This window comes from Neopsephotus bourkii, unplaced genomic scaffold (genome assembly GCF_033783945.1).
Source record: "Neopsephotus bourkii isolate Nb327-2 ecotype Australia unplaced genomic scaffold, CSIRO-AGI_Nbou_v1 NB_1120, whole genome shotgun sequence".
Classification (NCBI taxonomy): domain Eukaryota; kingdom Metazoa; phylum Chordata; class Aves; order Psittaciformes; family Psittacidae; genus Neopsephotus; species Neopsephotus bourkii.
The window spans coordinates 481,307-504,515 of NW_026901606.1; the positions used below are offsets into that span (position 1 = coordinate 481,307).

A 23,209-nucleotide genomic window follows, 5' to 3' on the forward strand; every position below is an offset into this window, starting at 1 on the left:
GACATGTGGTGCTGTGCCCCGTGCTGCCATTGGAGCTTTCCCATCCCTGTGTGTATGTGAACATGGTGGTACTGTCAGAGCTGGGCCGGGTGATGTATTTACTCAGTGTTGCTGATGAACTGTGGTGTTGAAGCAGTGGAAAAACGCCTTCTTGGCTAGTGAAGCACTCTGAGCTTACCAGAAGTGCTTGCAGACATGATTGAAACCACTTGCATCCCCAAAGAGAGCAGCGCACATCACAGTTGAGTGTTTTAGAAGAAAGCATATCTTAAAATATGGGTTATTGGATACTATTGAATGGTTGTTGACCTCGGATGTTTTCTTGTGGAAGCTTCTGTTCAGTGTTTGGGGAGCCTGGATTATCTCCCTTTTCCTTCAGCACTGGACTCGTAACCCGCAGCTGGATTTTGCAAAGTCATGTGGTGGCAGGGTTGGGTTGCCAGCAGTTAAACACACAGCCCTGGGTCTTTCCAAGCATCCGAACAAGCCAAAGGTTTAACGTGGTTTATCTGCTGCGAGTACTTGTGAAAAATTGCACAACTCTGAGAGGGCAATATTTGCTTTGCAGAAGCAGCAGGTTTTGAAACTCTAAATAGAATTTAGAGGTGATTTATCAGTGTAGCTCTTGTTATCAGTTGCTGGCGGCTTAGCAGTTGTTCGAAGGTGGACGTGGATGGTGAATTATATAGTTGTTAATCCTCAATAAATTGGTTTAGTATGTTGAATACACAGCGGGGAGCCCTATTTGAAAATGTTAGTAAAGAAGTCATGGCCTTTATTGATTTACTGGAGAAACACAGTGGTGATGGAAGCAGTAGCAATTTGTTTCATAGGCATTTTGCTTGAATTAGGCCTCCAGCCCTTGTTTTAGTGCTCTGAGACATAGTGTGCTTTGCCTTGTGGAGGCAGAATTTGCCATCAAATTAGAAGGTGAGCTTGTTCATGCAAACAATGTGCAGGGGTTTGGTTTTAGGGTATGGCTTTCTCATGACAGTAGGCAGCACTTAGATTAAATAAACACAGAACAAACCCTGTGGGTATTTGGGAGGATGAAGGGAAGAGTTTTATTTGTGGGTTAAAAACCAGTTTTCCACATCCTGCTTTTCCTTCCAGCTCCTTACCTGTTGCAGGGTTGCTCTGTGTTAATTGAGTAGTTATTTGATGTCTGTGCCCTCTTTGAAACCTGTTTGTGTATGAGGTGATCCTTGCAGCTGATGGCTCAGTGTGTTTTGGGGAGGATCAGCTTCCTTCAGCCAGTGTAGCTGAACAGAAGCAGCAAATAAAGTGAAAAATTGCTGCAATTACATCTCGCCTGCTTTAAGCCTTCCAGCATCCCTGTTCCCTGCGTAGAATGCTGCCTTTTAGGAGCGAAGGAACATGCAGTCCTGATGGGAGAATTTTTGATCTTGTTATCTGTAAGCTAAGTGTTGCTTGTATCTTCAGAAGCAGAGGAAGCCTTGTTGAATACCTTGTCATTCGTGCTTGCTTTGTCCGGCCATCCTCGGCTGGTTTGGGTCCCTGCTGGCTGCAGGAAGGGCTGAGGCCATTGGATGGCTTTCAAATTACTTCACTTACTGAAATCTCACTTTTATTCTTTTTGGAGCATGGAGGAGTTGAAATGCTGAGAGAACAACTGTTGGGTGGACCAGGATCAGCCTTTGGTAAAATGAATATCCTTATACCTTTCCTGACGCTGCAGAGGTAGAGCAAGATGTCTGTAAGCACCTGAGTTACCAAAGTGCTTTGCATATATGTTGGGTGTTTGCAGCTGTGTGTGATTATGTAGACTAAGCTGAAGCTAATTTTTCTTTAAGAAAAAATTAAAATATTCGAGGTGTTTGAAGGAGATGGTTTTCCAAGCAAAATAAGAAAAAGGCAGCAAAGAACTGCACTTCAGTTTTGCTAAGGTTATTAAAATAGCAGGAAATGGGATTCTAGCTTTTGTCAAAACACATTTGCGTAAACTGAACAGGCCCTAAAATAATCTGACACTGCCCTTTTTGAAAGAGACAAGTAAAGCTTCTGAAAGCTTCTTGTTTGTAGGAGATATAGGAGCCTCCAGCATTAATGTAGCATTTATTACCCAGTGCTGCTGCGACACGCTTCTATGCCCTTCCTCAGCCAGAGCGTGGTCGCTCTCTTGTGCTGTTTGAGCCAGGGAGCCAGCAGTGGTGGAGATACCTGTTTGCAGCCCTATGTGAGCAGACCAGCTCTGGTAGTACCTTTACCCTTATGTGCCAGATGAGGTCTTTGTGCTAGTGAGCAGAAACAATTGTGAGGGCAGAATGGCAGAGGAGGAGGAAGGGCCAGGGCTGAGAATACATGCCTGAGAGTTACTTGAAGCTAATTCCCTAACTCTTTGAACCATATCTATCACGTTTAAGTTGTACTCCAGCACAATGCTTCTCAGTGATGAGGTTTTAATTAGTCTTCTTTGCATTAATGACTGCATGCATCTGCTGGAATCAGCGTGGTATTGATTCTTTGGTGATCATGCTACAGGAATTTCCTTTAGAAAGTATTGTTGGTCGTGACTGAGAGTGATTCATGATGCAGTTTTCTTGGTGTCTGGATGACCTCTCAAAGTTTGTCTTCACTGTCAAATTAGCTCATATTATGGCTTGAGGGTTGCCCTTAGGTTGACTCCTTTCTGCACATAAAGCCCCTTATATGAGCAGGCTATTAACCCAGGCTAATATGATGCTGCTGCTGCTAATTTGAGCTAGGGCATAAGTAAAGCCTGAGTGAGCACATTCGCTTAGCTGCTAACATGACTGCTCAGTGATGGGGCACAGCTTTACCCACGTGGGTGCTGCTTGTCTTTCCAGCACTCTGTAGGGTCCCCTTCTTCTCTCCAAAGCACACAGAGCTTTTCACTTTTGCTGCCCTGTGTTTTGTGGATCTTGCTTCCTTTTAGGAGGCAGCTCTTGCTGATGCTTCATGTGAGAGACTTCTGTGCCCCAGCAGTGTCCCTTCTCTTGTAAGCTGGGAAGAGCAGAGCTCATCAGTGTGCACTGCAAAATCATGAGGAGTTTGGCTTATCTCAGCCACAGGCACCCCAGAAGTTTAGCATCCCAGAAGCTGCACAGCCCAGTCAGTCCAAGTATTGCTCAGCAGTGTGCAGGCTCATGCTCGAGGCTGGCTTAAACACAGGATGTACTAGGGGTACAGAGCCCTCCAGTGCATCCTTCAGCAAGGATGTATTGCTGTTCTTTGTCATTACTGACCATAGGGTTGTGACACTGAGTTTGGGAGCAGTGTACCAGAGGTGAGGGTGATGAGGCACCTGAGGGGTATAAGAATCTGTGAGTTTTCTATCAGTTTAGCAGGCCAGATTCAAAGGAAACTCGGGAATGGCTGTGTTGGGTTGGGTGGGTGATTTCTCTAAGTCCAGGCTTCAGCTTCTGGCGGTGTCTGAGCCATTTCAAATGAATCTGCAAGAAATCCTTCAGAAGGTAAATAAGGACTGTGTGTCCAGCATGTGAAAGCTCCTCTTGACTCTCATCACTCTGGCAGCTTACACAACTCCATTTGGTGGCCATTTGTTTTAGTGGAAGCTGGAAAATTCCCCTTTAAGGGAAGGTGTTGCTGTGCAGTGCAGATGTAGCTGGCACTGGCTGCAGTAGCTGTTTGGCTACTCTTTCTTGCCTTATGGAAGTAGATTTTGGACTTGTCCTGTGCACAAGGATGAAAAAATAGACTAAAGCTGCTTCTTTCCATCCTTACATCCATACCACCACCTGAATCCTTGCAGTCCCTTTGATCTCTTTGTACTTCAGTGTTAAGCCTCCCATGTCACTGCATACAAGGACTCTGCCATCTCTCTGGGAGCTCATGAGCTTGTTCAAAAGAGAAATTTGTGTGTGCTTGCTTTCCTGCACAGCTGTATACTTTTAGCATGGGCAGTGTGTTCCCCCTCTTGTTTTCCTGGCCCCCATCCCCAAGCTAATTCAGCTGCAGCCATGCTTTTCATACCCAATCAAGTGTGCATGGGGCCTCCATTCCTGTGCTGTAAAGCCATCCACAGACATGTGGGAAGGGGATGGTGCCTATTCAGTAAGCTGCAGACTAGGCAGCTATCTTTCGACAGATTAGCCAAAGGAATTTCTATTGCAGGGCTCGATTGTTCTGGGCCCTCGGCTCCCTTTTGTGCAGGAGCAATGAAAAGTTGTGTTATGACAATGGTTGACAAAGTGTTTAATGAAAGCCACAGTTGGCAGTGGCAGAACTTTGAGCTATCCTCGTTTTCTGCAATGCCTGTCATCAAAAGGTGGAGAAACGCTTTTGACATAATCTTCTGCACTGACAGATAAATGGTTTTGATGTAAGGGTCGGAAACCTTCACCTCGCTAAACAGAATTCAGCCATCATCGTGGTGAGCACAGACGAGGAGCTGCGTATGTCTCCATTCCTTTGTCTGGCAAGCCAGCCAAGCACCTCTGTTTTCAAGAGAGGTGACTCTTCTCTATGCTCATCAAGTTCCCAAACAGAGCCTTAACTTCTACATGAACTCCTGCTCTACCCTGCTTTGCCCAAGGAGGCAGGATTGGCATCTCATGGTTCAAAGAGCTTATTGATCCCTCCTTGCTGGCAAGCAGAACCCTTTGTGACAGCATCATTATTTTCAGGACATGGTTTCAAGGCAGGCTGTGTACCTGGTTACTTAACAAGGTGTTCTTTTTAGTCTCTGCACTGTTCACTGATCCACAGTGCCATTTCCACAACGTGCACTGAAGGCAAGCCCTGCTCTCTTATTCAGTCTGGAATGGATGAATAGAACAGGGCCCTTCCCATATTGATTTAAAAAGTCCTCAGTTCCTGATCACAGACATCTTACTGACTGGAGGGGGAAAAACCCTACCTTGTTGGATTACCCAATACAAGGAAGACTTGAAGTATGCAATGGATAAATAATGTGCAGAGTACGCCTCATACCATTAAGTCAAAGTTTGAAAAGACCCACAAACTTCAGAGCAGCATATCTATTCAACAGGGAAAAAACAATCTGAACACTTGAGCCCACTCAAGTTGGTGGCTCTGTCTTCTCTGCCATTTTGTAGAAGCTTTTGACCTTTGTAAGATGCATCCCTGGACTTACAGCACAGGCTCTTGTCCAGGATTTCTGTTGGCTGTCTGAATTCTGTTTTCTTTCCACAGTTGCCTTGGAGGGATCAAAATACCCTCCCATGAGTAATTCAGTGGAAACATGTACCCATGGAGGGAAGCAGGCAGGGCACAGGGCAGTCTGCTTTCTGTGTGGGTATGTCCACACTTGGGTTTGGCTGACTCCATATGGAGATGTAGGCAATAGGAAATAGGCAGACCAGACAAAGACAAGGTCTCTTAGGACTGGCATAAAGCATTATAGATGATGCTTTATAAACTGCCATGTTGAAGAGATGTCCAGCACTTGACAGGTTTGGACAGGAAAGGACAGGTTTTGCTTTGAGTTTTGAGGGCTCTTTGAAGACATTTTAGAATACTGATGGCAGAAAGATGTGCTCAGTGATCCACTGCACTACTGCACGCCATCAGAGTAAGAGGCTTCTTGAGAAGTGATGTGTTCACTGCCATGGGAGAGCAGGAATGTGACAGTTTTCAGCAATGAGACAGCTGTGGCCCCGAGCTTGGCATTTCCAACCAGTCTGCATTGCTAGTCTGCTCAGCTTGATGAGGCTGAGCTGATGGAGATGTTACAGCTCCTGCAGTGCTTTGTGCACTGCTGTACATTTGGGACCCATGCTTGGTGGTGAGGGGGTGTCTCATATGTACCCATGACCTCAAGTTTTGAGTTCTCTTTATTTGCATTGCTGGAGCCCAACCAAGACTGAGGCCTCATTTCATCGGCATCAGGCAATCCAAGACAATACCTACCTCAATTTTATTTACAGTCTAAATAGACAAGACAGACAAAGGGTGGCTGTGGAAACAAAAGCTCTGGAGAGGTGATGTGACATGACCCGGTCACCCAGCAGGAGATTAACAGAGACAGTAATAGAGGTTTCCTGACTCTCAGTCCCAATGATCTATGTATTGGAGCATGTTGGTTCATTCTCCTGTTTGAATTCTGTGACTAGCATGCCAAATACTGTCTGGTGAGGGGATCCAAGTTCTGGGAAACATATTCTTTGATTACTAATGCTTCAGGCTAGAAATTCTTGGGCATTTTAACATCAGCTGAAATACATCTAGTCTCAGAAACGGAGTAAACTGTTTATTTTGGTGTATATGATTGACTTATCTCCTGCTTATTTTACACTGGCTCTGTATTTCTACCTTTCATTTCCCTGTCTGATTTTAAGTCTGTTGTGTGTTTGTGGCAGTTAGAGTGGGTAGCATGGGGAGAACTGGAGACTTTGGTGTGCAAGGTGTAGTTCACCTGTGCCTTCTGACGAGCCAGCTACTTGTGCAGTGACTCTGATGTTCCGACTTGTTGAATGGCAGCAACAATAATCAGAAGGCCTTGATGGTGTTAAACTGTGGCTATGAAATCCTTTCATTCACCAAGACATTTGTTCTTTCACTTGTGACCTTTTGAGGTTCACATCAGCTTAAGCACTGGTTAAGCCAGGGATCTGGTCCCTTGGATGAGGGTAAGGGTGATCGGTTTGTGCCTGCGATTCTCAGTGCTTGATTCATGGAATAGCCTCTTAGCTTATCGCAGAGGAATGTTTTGAGGATAAATATGTTACCTTAAGAAATACAAAGATTTGGAGCAATAGAAGGCATAGAAATACATGAAAACAGGTGGTTTCATGCACAGTCATGTCTGGCTGTATTTTCCCCTTACAGTTTATCACTAGTATTTCTGTGTCAGCTTTATCTTTATTGTCTTGAGCCTATAGGACATTACCTGTTGTGTTTTCTCTTTTTGTCTGTACATCAGGCAGGGGCAAGCTCCAACCTGATCTTGCTGTGTGGTTTAAAAAAGAAATAGTAATGTAATCTGTGGGCAAATTGCACTTTAATTCATAATTGTGCTATGAGTATGGACTTGGCTTTCAGACGCACTCTGAGTTTAAACTGCAGTTTGACTTTTATTTAGATAAATGCCTGTGAGTTCATAGTGAAATGGATATCTGCTGTAGGCTGGTATTGATTTAAAGGTCTCTTGAGTATTTTAAAAGACAGTAGGGGCTTACAGGACAGTATATTTTATAAAGCTAGATGCTTGGTTAGGTTTTACAGTCCTGTGTAGCTTCAGGTCTAGGTTCTTCTTAGAGCCAGCCTGTGTTGTTGATTTGTGAAGCCTTCTTTCACAGCAGGTATTGGCATGAAATCGAACATGTCAGGCAAGATGCGAGGAGCTGCCTTCAGAGTTGGCTGCTGTGCAATGATGGGGAACTGCATGTGCATGAGAACTATGAAATGGTTCCCATGTGCAGGGAATGCTTTGAGGACTTTCCGTAAGTGCATTATAGGAGGGCAGGTGATCAATAACTGCTTTTTAGCTCGGAAGAGGTGTTTATTGCTTCCTGCTCATCATGCAAAGTTGGTAAGCTTTGTGGTCTTCCAAGTCTTGGTATTTGTAAGGTTGTTGTGGGTTTGGATTTCTCTTTGCAGTACCATGAAGTGCAGTGGGCTAGCACAAGCGATTCAAGCAGGAGGTCTTCATCTATGCTCTTCTGGCAGCTGCCCTTTTTTATGGGTCTTGTGTCCTCTTTACCATGGGCAAAAGTTCATTATGTGCCTTGGCGATTTAGGTCCTGTTTACCTGTGTGGCCTCCAGACCTGCTTGGGTTCTGTGGACACAGCTTTAAAACAACACAAAACGCACAGCGCAGGGAAGATTGGCTGGTTTTCTAGTCAGACTGGCTTGGTGGTTTGAATGAGCAGCTGAGTGTTTGAGGGCTTATCTGAAATCAAGCTGTGAATCTTTTGGGTTGTGTTCAGAGGTGCAGTAAGAGGGTGTAACCTCCCTGCAGAAGAGACAGGAGGGTTGAATTTTACCCAGGATAATATCCTGGAGCAGGGTGTGGAGCAGGGTGAAATGAAAGTAGGTCCCCCTCACAATTTCCTTACAGCTTACTGTGGTTGTTCCTCTGCTACCGCCCATCAATTTGCCTCCTCCCTCTTTAAATTAGATGCTCACAGGAACATGCAACGCTGCATACATCGTGTTAATTAGGCCATTTGTTAATTTCCACATCATTAGTCACTTGGTTTTAATTGAGCTGTTCTCCTGGTAAGCTCATAGCTGCAGGTTTGACTTGTTGTGTGTGGTGTGCTGATAGTGCATCTCTTGGAGGGGAGACTTTGTGGTTGTGCTGTATGATGCTATAGCAGAGCATGCCAAAGGTCTTGTGGTTTTTGGAGTCCAGCTCTGGTGCCCCCAGCAAAAGAAGGATGTGGACTTGTTAGAATGAGTTCAGGGGAGGGCCGTGAAGATGGTCAGAAGGGTGAAGCCCATCTCCCTTGGAGACAGGCTGAGAGAGTTTGGGTTAGTTCAGCCTGGAGAAGAGCAGGTCCTGAGGAGATCTTAGAGCAGCTTCCAGTGCCTAAAGGGGCTGCAAGAAACCTGTTGAGGGGCTTTGGACAAGGGCCTGTAGGGACAGGACAAGGGGAATGGCTTGAACCTGCCAGAGGGGAGACTGAGATGAGCTCTTAGGCAGAAGCTCTTCCCTGTGAGGGTGCTGAGGCACTGGCACAGGGTGCCCAGAGAAGCTGTGGCTGCCCCATCCCTGGCAGTGTTCAAGGCCAGGTGGGACACGACTTGGAGCAGCCTGGTCTAGTGGAGGGTGTCCCTGCCTGTGGTAGGGGACCTGGAACTGGATGGTCTTGAAGGTCCCTTCCAACCCATTCTATGATTCTATGAGTTGGTACTTTATTTGCATTATTTGGTGCTTGCTGTCGCTAGCAATCCTTGCAGTGCATCTCTTCCAGAGGCACACTGAGCTCTGGCTGTGTTTCCAAACAGGGATGTCCCACAAAACAGTTCTGCTCTCCCACCAGGCTGTTTTCAGATAGTACAACACAACCTATTTGCCATCCATCAGTGAAGTGCTATAATATGATCTGGATTTATATTGTCAGTTGGTTCACGTTGTTGAGGACCAAAGTGTGTACTGCTACATGAGTAGCTTTAATCACTGATTAAAAAAACATGTAGTGATCTAAAATATCTGGGTAGAAAACGTAGACTATATGTTCATACCTAGTAAGTGTGCATACCTGTGTGTATTTATTTTGTATGTAACACAGCGGTCTGTGAAAATACTCTGTGTGAATACAGCTATAAAATATTTAGCAGAAGGTTTGCTGATTGCTTCAGTTCAGACTCTAATTTGTCAGGAAATATCCTATTCATCTGTGATTAGTCTTGTGGTTGTGAATAACCAATAGAAGAATAATAAATGTAATTGTGCAATATAAAGACAAATTAAAACCACACTAATGCAAGAGAGGAAAAAGCTTAAGGAGAGCTAGATAACATTCTGAGCACGGAACTTAACTCATTCATGTATTGAGCAGGAAAGGGCTGCCCTGCCATGTTCAAGTGCTCTTGTTTAAAACAAATCAAACCGCACCCTCCCAGTGCAATCCAGAATAATTAAGTCTGTGTTTTTGTGAGCATGGTAACTGCACTATGCTGATCTCGCTGTCTCTTCTTTTAACAGAAACCTGAGCTACAACAAGTTGACGGAGATTGATCCTTCTGCCTTTGCAGAGCTGTCGAGCCTGGAGGAAGTGTAAGTATTCTTTCAAATCATTTAAACCTGTGTTTTGCCAGGGCGCTTTGTGTGCCAGGAGGAAATGGTATGTAATTTCCTAAGAGAGTGCCTTCCTTTAGTTAACTTGAGCGAGCAGATCTGACTTAGTGTAGTGTTTCATTTACTCCACATTGTATCTTTGCTGGGGTTTCTAAACTAAACAGCAGAACGCAACACCCCAGTTGAAACAGCACAGATCTCATTGGAAATCATTGGAGTTTACCTCCGTCAGTCTTATGCAATGCTCAGCTAACACACCTGAACATACACACAAAGCTCCTTGCTGAAAGGATAACCCTGAAGCAAGGCAGAACAGCCTGGATTGTGATACCTGATGCCAACCTAACCCAAATCTCCCAGGAAACAAAGGTGTAGTGTAGTGGATAACAAAGCACTTAGCTGTGTCTCCTCCTCTCTGACATTTGTGCTCCTTTTTGGAATCAGAACAAGTTCTGTTTGAAGCCTGCTAGGTGAGGCTGAAATAACAGAGCTGTCTTTTCCTTTGGTGGGGGAAGAGAAGGAGCTGGTGATGGTCCCTGTGACTGTGCCAGACCCTCCTTGCTGATAAAGAAACCTTGTTAGGGAATTGCAGGATTTCCTGGCCCTTGATCTTTGCTCAGCACTTACACTTGCAGGGGAACTGTGCCTGTCAGTGGTTCCTGGAGCTCTGATTTTGGGGTTTGAAAACCGAAAGTGACTGAAATTGCAAGTGGTGGATTGAGGTAATGAGCTCGTGTTTGAATGGTGAATCGCTGGCATACTTGAGGTTTGGGCTCTGTTTGAAGAGCTACTGATGCCTCATGGGAAACTGAAAAAACATTTCCTTTCTGAAACAATACTTTGCTCTGTGTATATCATGCATTTTCTCTTGTCCTCTGTTTGTTTTCATTAAACTGTTGGCTCTGAGGCTTGTGGAGGGGCCAGATCCTGCTGTTCTTAAATAGGCAAAAGGGTTTGCTATGGCAGGAGGTCTGCCTGACTGATGTCTACAGGATTAGAACATGGGGACCATGTAGCATCTCGCCCTTAGCTTCCCTGTTTACACTAATAGTAAGGACTTGCTAGGGATCATGATCAAGTGAGGAGTGACTGGAGTGCTCTGAAATTAGTTCATCATGAGAGCAAGTCAGGGAGGGGAGAGAAAGTGATGCAGGTCAGTGAAACCCTGCCTACAAGGATCTGTTTTCTCAACTTTAAACTGTGGAAAGCCTTAAATTGCTCTGTGCTTAAAGAAGAGAATTGCAGCCTTGATCCCATGAGCCTTTAGAATTATCCTAACATGATTGTGGCTTAGCAATAGCTTTTATTTGTGGAAATGCCTGAAGGCATGTGACTTCAGGGAGCGTGGGCTGGGAAACTGGGGGGATTCTGATTCCTTAGGCAGGGAGCTCCCTGTGCAAAGTGCTGCATGTGTATAGAGCAGGACAAGCCCTGCATGGAACAGCCACTAGAAGAAGGGTTTGGGATAGGTAAGTGATGCAGCCTGCAAAGTAATAGTGCAGATAAGAGCTGCTTGCTCTGTTAGGGTTAGGTAAAAGAGAGAGAGCAGAGGAGTGAGTAGGAGGGAAAAGGGAGCAGTCAGAAATGGGAGACTGGGAGGGAGGCAGAGGTCTGGAGCAGAGCCTGGAAGGCAGGCTCTGGAAAGTGTGAGGGAGAAGCTCTATTAAAAGCCCTATCTACCAATCTTGGTTGCTTTTGAATAACAGCTAAACCACAGACCACTGAAATAAACTGCATTTCACAAAGAGAACCACATCTGTACTGCCCGAGCATCTCCTCTCTGAGAGTGGGGTTTTTTTATTAAGCACTTTACAAACAGTCATGAAACAAGTATCATGCTGTAGCATGTCCTGAGAGCAAGCTGGTGTTTTGCTGTGTGTGCTGTGCTGGGCAAACCAAGTCACCCTCAGGGAAAGACATTGCCCCAAATAATAGATGCATTGATAAGACCTGAAACCTCCCATGATGCTACCAACATGGTGCCTGTAGTTCCTGAGCCTTACAGATAAGGCTCAAAGTTCTCTGTCTCTCTGCGTGTGAATAATAGGTGTGATACATTTTGAAAACCTTTTGTTTTCCCTTGATTTTAAGAAAATATCTGCAGACCAAAAGGTTTAAACTCCATAGCTTATCTTGGGTGCTCTGGTTTTGCTTTACTGCGGTTGTAATAAAGTTGCATATTTACCGTACATTTTTTCCCTTTCCCTGGGTGAGGTGAAGGCTTGAGAAGCTTTTTCCCCTTGAATAATTGAAGTCTGTGGGGTGAAATTTAGTGATTGAAACCCACATGCTCTGAAATAAGTAGCTTTGTGCTGATGGAGGCTCAGGTGGTAGGGCTGGGGTGGGACATTACTTCAGGTCACCAGTGCTCCCCCTTTAATAACAACCCCTGGGGTCTGTCCATTCCCATCCCTTGACTGAAAGGGTGGGATGGAGGGTGCTGCTTTGAGGCAGACCCTGTGGTCCTTTCTGGGGCTTCCTCAGGTCATATGGATCACAGGATCCATGAAAGCGATGGCTGCACAGCTCTCAGGTTTTCCAAGCTCATTTGTAACAGAGAAGTAGTAACTGTGCTGAAATTCCTCCCCAAACAACTCACCTTTTATTTGCTAAAGTGCCTTTCACTGAAGGCTCTGGAGAGCTGTGCTATTTTTGAGCAGGCTCCATTTCAGCCTGACACCAGCCTGGCAACTGGACCGTAAATATTTTATACGGGTGGCCCCCCTCCTCCTCTGCCTCAGCATCCAAAGGCAGCGGGGTTTGTGTCGTCAAAGGGGAGGGATGGGGAGGAGGAAGGAGGCTGAAAGTTTAAATTTGTTGAGCCTGGCTGTTCTGTTTTGGCTGGTTTTTGCCCTCCCCCCCTTTTTGTTCCTTTATATGGGAGAAGGACAAGATGGGAGGGAGATCAGGGCAAACACTGAGTTAGCTGTTGTCTCCGTATTGACACCTGGTGCATGTGAATGAGGAGAGAAAATGAGGTGGGAAAACCGCTTCTGGCCTGACAGGAGGCTGATAGATGAAAATCACACTTACGTCAGAGGAGGGGTTGACCAGTTAGATGCAGGTAGGCACTGGAGCTGCTTAAGCAGAGCTGACCCAGGCTAGGGGAGCATAAGCCTACCTACCATCCTCCCATGCTGTTTCAAAAGATGCTCAATTGGATGTTAATGAAAACACTGCACAGATATAAGCAATATAATGCTCTTTCCAGCTAGCTTTGTATCTTTGAAAGCTCTATGTCCTTGCCATAATATGAGCAACAATGTGCTTTTAGTTGCAGAGTGGAGCTCCATGCTGCATTGCAATGCATCTGGCTTTGTTTTTCCACCTTACATTTTAAGGTATGGGTATAATGTCAGAGGCAGAGCTGAGCCTGAGGAGAGCTTTTATCCAAGAAGTGCCTGGAGCTCCTCATGTAATCAAATCCCTTGCCTGCTCTTGGAGGAATCAGAAGGAGGTTCTGGGATGGATGTACTACTGCCATCTCCCACCTTCCAAAAATCATTTTAAAGGAAAGAAATAAAGAATCACCATAATCTAGGATTGCCTGACTCATGGTGTGTCTTAACTGCACTGTGGTCCCCTGCATGCTGTGGGGATGCTCTGCTTCTTGCACCCAGTGGTGGTCAGAGCAGAAGGGAATGGTTCAAAGGCAGTGTCAGGAGACCCAGTGAGGCTCTGCCTCAAGCAGTCACTGATCAGAGGTGGCTGGGGCCCTGTGGAGCTGCGGTGTGCTGCCCTGCTCAGCTTTAATCACTTCGGCATGTGGCAGTGGGGAGCAAGATGGCTGAGAAATTAGGTAATTCTCAAGCAGCCAGACAAGCGACTGTTACAGTAATTAATTGACTAATTCACCATACAAACAAGGGCTCTTTAAACCAAGGAAGAGCCGGTCACATGGCCAGGATCTGTTTTCAGTCAGAAAAACACTTCAAACATCAGGCCATTGAAGGGGACATTCTTATACCACAGTTTCCAGCAGCAGGGCTCTGTCTGCAATTGCCATTAGCCCCGGGGGGGCTGCATGGTGCTCCCTAGCTGGAGCAGGTCACCTGCATTTGGTGGCATTGCTGTGTGCCCACAGTGGGCTTTATGTGTGTGTTTTGTGGCTTTGTGGGACTGCCCTTGTGGGATTTGCATGGTGTGGGGAGAGGACTGAGACCACCATTCTGCATGGTCATGGCACCCTGGCCTGGCATGGAGGGGCAAGTAAAGGCTGCTTTGTGGAGAGGGAGTTAAACTCATCGTCCTGAGGATGGCCATGGGTGTAGTCTCCTGTCTTAGGCTTGGCTCCATGATGGCTGAGGACACTCGAGTTGGAGTGGCATAAGGACCATCCTTGGTGGCTTTGCTTAAAGAAATGGGTGGAAGGGGGCGTAAAAAGCCTTATTTTTGTGAAGATCCTGTGGGACCAGCTATGGTGCTTTTCCTTCATTAAATGGTTGGGTTTGGAGGATAAGGTGGGACCACTGGGGAGGTCGAGACAAACCCCTTGATGACAAAACATCAGCATTCCTGGGAAGTCACGGGGGTCAGATAAGGAAGTGCTGAAGCCATCCCCTGCTCCTGTGTGCTTGGTTTTAGGCTGCTTGCTTCAACAACTAATTTGTGTTTGTTGCAGGCGACTGGACAACAATGAGCTGACCACCATTCCCTCCCTGGGACCTGCTGCTTCCAGCATCCGATCCCTCCACCTGTAAGTCACTGCTGCTCTTCTGGCTTTGAGTAGTTTATGGGGTAGGTTTAAGTGCCACTGATGGAGGGTTTTGTGTGTGTCACACCCGCTTCTGTTGACTCTTCAGATTTCATTATCAGGTTTGTGGGCACCTGAATGAAGGAACATGCAGAGTTGTGTTACTTGTGTGAGGTTGGGCTCAGTTGCTGCTGTACTTATGGTCAATGGTAACATGTCATAAGTTATATCAGAAAATTCCCCAGGTTACTGCATATTGAGTAAAATCACTTTTTTTCTCATCTGCCTTTGAGTTTCAACCATTATGTCATACTCGTTCTGTTAAAAGGGCATATAATTTTGCCTGTATTGTTGTGGATCTTTTTTAATGTGGTCCTGTTCTGATCTCTTCTCTTAAAGCCATTCACATCTTAATCCGTCAGGGAGCTCATTCCAGACCCATTTTTATGGTCTCTTTCAATGTTTTTTCTCTCCTTTTGAGAGGGTGATTGGTGATTGTAAGGGTATATCTGCAGAAGCTTTGAAGTTCCTAACTGTTTAGTAGTTTAGGTGCCCACAAAGTGTTAGACACCTGAGAGCCCTTGTGTATCTGCACCAAGGTTCTTAAGGATGCTGCAGAAGGCAGTAAAGACATTATAATATCAAACTACTTATACCTTAAGAATTTGGATTTCTAGAATTACTTTTGCATGTGTCTGCTTATAATGCACACCGAGAAGGAATTTTGCTGAGGTATACATGATACCTCCCAAGTTCCTGGGAAGGGGAAGTGGTTATAGCTAATATTGATTCCAGCAAAGTGTTTGAGCAGTTCAAGTGATGGTTTCCAGTGTGCCTGGCCTTGCAGTGTCATATTTGCCATGGATTTGCGTTTCCTTGTAGTGGAAGATGCCCATGTCCATACTACCAGGTGACTGGCCTCTCATGCGCAAAAGGCTGTGATTTGCTCTGAGGCACTGAAAGTACATTCCTGTTCCTTAAATAAAGGACAGAATTGGGTGAAATGAACTGCTCTTCCATTAGGCAGTGTTAAAATATGCAAAGCAGACAAACTCGCTCACTAACTTAATTCAGGTTAAGGATCTTAGCTTCAAATTGGTGTCCGTATCTCACTCCTGGTGTGAAGTGAGTTGAACTTTTGTTTGAGATACAGCTCCTTTCATCTGCTTCTTGGGTATACAGTGTTCCTGCAGAGCTCGTGAAGAGCCAAAGTGCTCCTCTGCTATCACGAGCGCTGGATCCAGCAAGTGTTGTCTCTATTAAATGCATAAGTAACCACTTCACCTCCTGGGTGGAGGAGTGGCTTGTGTCTCAGCACTTACCAGACCTGTCAAATAAGTCGTGTGCAGTTGGTGTGAAACCATCCTGTTTGATTCCTGCCTCCTGACGCTGCCTCTCGCTGCTTGCTTGACCACATGTGAAGCCTGGATGCATGATCTGTGGGCTGCTGGCTGCAGAGCAGGGTGGTAGCTCCCTCCGAGCAGGGTCCCTTGTTTAAGGCATGATGCCCTGACATGAGAGGCCATCTGCCTGCCACTTGCACTGAGCTCCCCAGGCTGTGGCGTAACCCAGTGTGCTATGCACTGAGACTCAAAAAGGACTCCAGAACTCTGATTTATGGGTGGGATAGCTTGCACACAGTTTACCATCCAGGATATAGTTTTAGGCCCCCCAAATTGGCTTTTCTTTCTCACGAAGTCTATAAATGATCTGAGCTTCATGAGCCCCTGTTGTTATTTTTGCTATTAATTTAGCTATTGGCAAAGGCCCAGATTGCCAGAGCTTTGGGGTTTGTATTCCTGAAATGAAGTAAGCAGTTTGGAAAGGAGGAATACTGACTGGTGGAAGGCAGTAGATTTACAGCTCCTCTGAAATTTCAGAGTGGTGCAGAAGGAAGAGGAAGGTACAAAGGCAAATGATAAAAGGACGGTATTCTAAACAGACCTGCTTAGGATCACTTTCCAGAAATCTGTAGTGCTCTCCTCAGCTGCTACACATAAATAACTCTGATAGCGGGATTTGTAATGCTGCTGTCATACATACCTCTGCAGAAAGCATCTCTTTGTTTAGCTTGTTTCAGAGAATGCCACTTCCCCCCCCTCCTTGCATTTCCTTTTAATTTTTATCAGAGGTTAAAATAATCTGAAAGCTGTTTTAAAGTACCTGCTTTAATCGATGCTGCGAACTTGCATTGCAGTGATTTGCTGAGGAAGTGAAGCTTTCTCTGTCCTTGGGAGTCTTTAAATCAATCGGATTGCTTCTTAAAAGATGGTCCTTCAGTTCAACTCTGGGTTAATGGGCTTGATACGCAAATTGTTGGGTAGAGTTCTTTGGCCGCATGTGATGTAAAGAATCAGATAATATGGTCATACTGGTTTCTTCTGGCCTTCGAATCTGTGAAGTAATAACTGGGGAGGCTGCCAAACCAAACCCAGGGTGAAGACTCATAATGAAGACTGTGTACTGAGAAACTGGTTTAAGTGTATAGTGTTACAGTGTATTCTTACTGCTGAAGAAAAATAAATACATTTCCTCTTTTTTTTTCTCAGTGTTTAGAAATGTGTGAAGTGTGTTTACCTCACAAACCTCTGAAGTAGGTTTTGTATATTGCATGTGGTTGAGTATTTCCAAAGGGCTGCAAATGTATTATAAAACCAGGGGTTGTGTATTTGTCACTCAAAACAATCCCTTTGAATGAGTTACTTCATATCCTACTCTTCCTAAACTAGGGAAGAGACCTTTTCTCCTTTTCCAAGAAGGTTTCTTTTAATGAGCTTGGTGGCTGGTTTGGGGTTTCTCATACCTGTCTCCACCACCCCAATCTTGACCCCTGCATATGTGCGGACCGTGGGCCAGTTATATGTATATGTAAGCATGTGGGAATCTGTTGGAGAGACAGTTCTCAAGGTTCTTTACAAATCTTTGGGTGTTTCAGGCTGCAGATGGATGCAGACATATGTATCAAACATGCTATGCCCTGTTACACTGCCGTGAAGTTTAGTTCAGCTTAATTATTCCTTGAAGAGTCTGTTTGTTTCCCTTGCACATTGAAAATACTGCCAAAGTTGTTCATCTCGACAAGAGCAAACATAAGGGACTTGATAAGGCTTTTAATAGAACAGAAGGGAAAAATAATCTTACGTACGGGTTACCAAATAAAGACAGACATTAAATGCAAACATCTGTTAGTGCAAACAAAAGCCAGGAAATTCAGCTGGGAGGGGGAGAGACTGAGTCTGGATTCATTCCGAAATTACATCGGAGTAGCTGAGAGGAGAATGTTGCCTGAAATTCCCACAGCATTTGTAATTTAGCTACAGTTCCTAGACTTGGACACTTGGGAGTTGATGGCAGGATGTTTTCACTGACATGCTCTTGGCTGAGGATTTCCCTTCCCAATGTTCCCTTCTCCTGCAACTCAAGTGCATTATTAACTCTGTAGGTTCTTGAGGAGACTGTTACCTGATGTGGTGGGGAAGGGGAAGGTGGAAGAAACCATTTATTTCCAGCAGAACTGAGTCTGTATCCAAACTCCTCAATAACTTGGGTGGAGAGTCTCAGTCTTGCTACAAAGCCAGGACCTGAGCTGCAGTCAGTTCTGTGTGGGCACAAGCTCAGCCCTTACGCTGGGGCTTGTGTGCCTCTGCTTCATCTACCTGCACGTGGGTCGGTGCATCTTGAGGGGCATTTGGGATGTCTGCATGGGATAACAATGAGGGATCTTAGTCCTCTGCCCTGACTCCAAGCTGACCAGCCTGATAGAGTCAGCATCCACCAGTTCAGGCATGCCAGCACAGACTGTTCCATAGCTGTAGAGCTCAGTGGAAAGCTTGCTAACCAGACCTCTGAAGCAAGCATGGTAAACAGAGCACACTGTGCTGCATCCTTAGCTGGCTGGGAACTAAGGAAGTTAACAGTTTAAACACTTAAAAATAATATTAGCTTCTTTCACTCTTAAGTCTTTTAAGCCCCTGACCATTTAGGAACAAAGGGGATAGTGACCCACGGCAGTCAGCTGTATGTTAGCAACAGTCAAAGCTGCTTGAGATGCTTTGGCCCCATGATCTTGCTCTCAATAAGCACAGATAAACAAGGAAGTCAGAATAGGGATTTTTGGAGCAAAAGAGTGTGAAATAGGATTAGGTGATTCACAGAGGATGCAGTGACACTCTGCAGCGTATTTACTGGGGAGAGTGAAATCAATAGGACTACTCTGCTGCCAAACTGAGCATAAAAGTCTCTTGAAGAAAATCAATCTTCTTTACAGGCTCATTAATGTGAAGATCAATTCACATTAAACTGTAATTAAACAGAGAGGGCTAATGGGAAAAGGGTAAGTGATCTACTGTGCCACAGGCAAAATAGATCATGTAAAATTTGAAAACTAAATACATGGAGAATTGGAAAGCTGGGAGTGGCAGGGGACGTGCTGAATCTGCTTGAACAGAGTGATGAGCTCAAATGTGGGTTGGGGCAGCGTGGTCCTTGTTAGAGGAAAGAGCTCAAAACTGCTGCATCTGTACTGTTTATGGAGCATAGCTCAAGCCTGAGCTGGTTTCTACACGAGGTGTGAGCTCACTTCATGTTCCTGATGAGGCCAGAGTATGAACCTCTGTGTAGGCGGTGTTGATAGTTGGGAAGTTTGAGTTTAAATGGAGAACTGAAGTTGGAGCTAATACAACAGTGTAGAGGTAGCCTTGGAGGCCATTTGTGGCCTGGGAGCCTGCTGTGCTAATGCTGTACAAACAAAACAACTGCCTTGATCCCCCAGAGGCTTAGTCTGCAAGTCATCTTTGCTGGAGTTAAGAAAGGATGATCTAACAATCAGAAATAAGGAGAATACTCTGTTAATTCCATCTGGGTCACAGCAAGTGGTTTTGTACTCATAAGCACAAAATCCAGATGACTCAGATGCAGCCGTGTGCGGGGTCTGGTTGAAGTCAGCAGGCTTTTCTTGTGTTCAGGACGTGACTTGGGCAGCTCAGACAGCTTCTCTGCCTCCCATGCTTCAACATTACTTGCACAAGGAAGACTTTCTCTGGAGTGTGTATATGCAGGTGTAGATCCATCAGTGGGAGCAGATGCACCCCCTGTCCCTGCTTGCATCAGTTCTTATGCAGCATAATATCTACAGGGACCAATTGTCTACTGCTTACTTGGGCAATTCCCCTCAGATGCTTTATTGAGAGTTGCTTTCTAAGGGGATTTGATCCTACGCTACTCAGCTTCTATTTTTGAATGTTAATATATTGGTGTGGAAAAGTGACTAGAAAGAATGCTGGCAGTCAGGCTGTTTGGTATGCATGCAATGTACAGGCATAAGATATTCTGAAACCCACCTCCTGTTTGTTTTGCTCACAGTTCATAGTAAGGCTCTGGTGAGTAAAGTCTTGCTAGTTTTTAAGGCCAAAGACTGCAAGAGCCTTTCCCAGTGGAGGAAGTTCTCATTAATCATGTGCTCCCAAGCAGCAGAAGAGATGCTGTTTTGACTTCTCTGTTGGCATTATTCTAATCATTTGCATGTCCTCTTCAAGCTTTCAGATACAATGTGAGTGCATGGAAATGGCAAAAGATCTGAGGCTACTCCAGGGAAATGAGTAATCCTTTCTTCTAGAAAAGCGACAGCAGTAAAGCACGTAGCTATCAAACTCAACAGAAGAGCATCAGAAAACAATCTGGGCATGTACAGAGCAGTGTGGAAATTGGCCAGAGGAAGAAGATAGTGAAAGTTGGTGGCAGCTCATGGAATACCAGTTACCCCTTGAGGCTACTTTATTATGTCTTTACTAGTGAGGATAAGTTTTGTGAAGCCTTGGCAGCTGTTTCTACAAGTAGAGAATTACTTTGAGCTGGGCTAGGTCTGCTCTGGATCTGTATGCTGCTTAGCAGGCCATGCTAGGTTTGTATTTGTTCTGAGCGAAGGAGAGGACACAAGGGGTCCTGTGGGATGAAGCGCAAGATCAGGAGTTGCAGTACTGGAACAGTGTCTTTTTTTGTGTCCTCCACGTATTCATTACACCCCAAGACAAAATAAACTGCTGTTTGGATAGGCTTGCTTCATCAGAAGAGCAAGTATTGCCCCAGGACAGATGGAACTTATGAATGTAGAGCATTTTCTGGTGTGTTTTCCAAGGGCAGGTGCTTTCATGTACAATGCACAAGTTGGTTTCCAAGTTCTGTCCCTCTTGCAGATCAAGCCTAGATTAGTTGTTAGGGTTATTTGGAACCATGATCTTTTGTTTAAGGTCAATACGGAAAATAGCCTCATATTTGAGCCTTAGAATAGCCCAAACTCGCTACTATTAATATCTGTGGTAGATTAACTGTCTCATTTAATGGCATATGGCAAATAAAGCACATGTCTACAAAAATAATTCCTTTGTTAGTCTTCACAGGCAGAGCAGATTTCAAACAGAAACAGCTTGCTGAGTTGAAAGTTTTTTTAGCATATTGGAGTTTCCTGCCTGAATAAAGCAGAGTTGCAGTTGCAATAAAGCAAGTTAAATAATCTCTGGGTAGAATTCTCTGTGAATTTTTGCTCTCTGAAAGCTTGGATTCAGTTTTGTAACAAAATAGCACAAAATCAAGAAGCTATCGGTATGTGTTACTGTGTCTGTGCTTTCCTTAATACTGAACGTCATAGGTCCTCAAGATTAGGTAGACCTGTTAGCTAGACCTGTGGTGCTTGCTCAGAGCATCAAATAGATGCCCAGTGAGGAGTAAGAACAGAGTAGGGGCAGAAAAGTGTGGTGCCATAAAGCACTTCTGAAAATATCTCTATTTTGTTTACCCTCAAGTGTCCTGGCAGGTTTGAGAACAGGCAGTGTCTTTTAGTGCCTCTATATGTAACCAGGCTAAAACTGTTTCCGCAGAGGTGTTAAAAAACGAATCCTGCCCATGTGGTTCAAAGCTCAGTGAGTAAAACATCAGTTTTGCCATTTACCTTCTGCTCTGTACGATGCTCAGCACTTCCATCATTGCTTCCACTGGCACCATCAGTAATAGTGTACAATCAGAGTAAAGGAACACTACTGTAAACAAGCGTTCACTAAAATGTGATTCTGCCATGTCTAGGTTATGACCTTGCTCTTCTAGAAACAGGGAGGTGTGTGGGGGAAAACTCTGATTTCTGGTTAGGGCAGATGTTAGAGAGATCAATCATACCTTTAGATGAAGTGATCACTTAAGAGGCCGCCCTCCCTTCCAAGTGTGTGCATAACTCTTGCTTGTTAACAGCAATTCCACGTGAATATTGATTGGGAATAAGTGGTTGGGTAAGTACATGTTCTGCCTGTCAAACCATTTAATGTTCAATTGCACATTAGGGAAAATAGCAACAGCAGCTGGAAAATGGAACAGGAGTGCAGGGGCGTGTGAGTGAAAGGGCAACTGGTTTAGTGGTCAGAGCTGAGCAGAGGAAAATAAGTTGGGGAGAGGGGAAGAATTGGTGGCGAAAGAATCTCTAAATGGCTCATTGGTTTAAGACTTAAACTATCTCTCCTGTCCAGTCCATGTACAGCAGATCACAGGTTGCATGGGAGCAGTTGCTGAACAGAGGGGTGATGAGTGTAAACCACCAGGGAAAGGCATTGGACTTTGTCTTCCTTCGGGTACCCTGGAAAAGGAAAACCTTTTGGTGTTCTTATTGAAGACTAGTTTTACTTTCCCCTCCGGAGTATGTTCTTGAGACAGGTGTCCTCTTTTTCAAAATAAGAGGAACTGAAGCAGTAAATAGTCTTTTTAAAGATGCTTGAAGAACTTATTTGCTAAATGGTGGTAAATGCTTGCCACTGAGTTTATAAGATCTGCTCTAAGGAAGTTTGAACAAGTAGTGTTTTACACCAGCCTGGCACAGCACAGTAGGAATTCTACTTCGGAGCTCCAATTTTCTGTTCCCTGGGTCTTCTGATGCCTTGTTCTGCCGTTTCCTGAGGCCACCCTTCCTACTTGACACGTTTTATTAATAACAGGATGCCCAGACTTGTGAAGAGCAGCTATTTTCTCTGCGAACTTGACCACTGCTTTTCCACTTCAGAGCTATTCCTTCTTGCAGGCTCAACAGCCTCAGCTGAGCAGTGAAGTCTGCCCAGAGGCTATCCCTGTTCTGGTGACCTTGCTGACAAGACAGATAAGCCCTTTCAACAAAGCACAAGTGTGTGTCATGTTGGAGCAGACTAACCAGCAGCCTATCTACATCTCTAAAGTGTTAACAGGAGTTTGACTAGCCGGTCAAAAATGTGTTTCTCAGACTGCTGCCTTCAAGAAGCAAGTCCCTTAGCAGCTTCTTAGCAAGTTCCATGGGATTTTGAGACTTTGGTGGTCTGGAGAGTAGATGTACTCAAGCGTGCTGTCCTTTATTTACCTGCCTTGCCATCACAGTCACAGAGCTCTTGTGTAAATCCACCTGTCTTCATTGTGCTCCTGTCAAAGGTGAGAAAAACCTGTGTCAGATCATGGCTTTCAGACACAGTGTATCCTATCAAGGAGTCTGCTTGCAATTACAGCTTGGGTTAATGTTGCAGCAACACGGGCAGAGTCATTACATTTGGTTTGCACTTAAATTGCTTCTCCGCTTGTGTATTTTCTCCTACTCACTCCTGTGGAGAGACAAAAGCAAAACAAAGCCACCCACAAAACACATGCACTCACTAGGCTGTGGTGGATCTTCTTTACTTTGATCATTTATTACACAAGGAGAAACTAAAATCAGCATCAGGATTTAAGGATAAAAGTGCCTACATGCTCTGTGATCCAGGGCTCTGTTGCCTTTCAAATGAAAGTGTTTATTAGAAGCACAGAATTTGCC

The 23,209-nt window shown here is 44.9% G+C and overlaps 1 protein-coding gene across 4 annotated transcripts in view; it reads left to right on the top strand.

Moving 5' to 3' along the window:
- LRIG1 (leucine rich repeats and immunoglobulin like domains 1) overlaps positions 1–23,209 on the top strand; it is a 90,724-nt gene that overhangs the window by 26,690 nt on the left and 40,825 nt on the right. For all 4 annotated transcript variants that reach the window (XR_009726810.1, XM_061362305.1, XM_061362306.1 and 1 more), the window contains exons 2-3: positions 9,618–9,689; positions 14,332–14,406. Coding sequence is in view for 3 of the 4 variants with exons in the window: in XM_061362305.1 (XP_061218289.1) it covers positions 9,618–9,689; positions 14,332–14,406 (147 nt within the window). In the remaining variant the exon portion in view is untranslated. The remainder of the gene's footprint in view (positions 1–9,617; positions 9,690–14,331; positions 14,407–23,209) is intronic.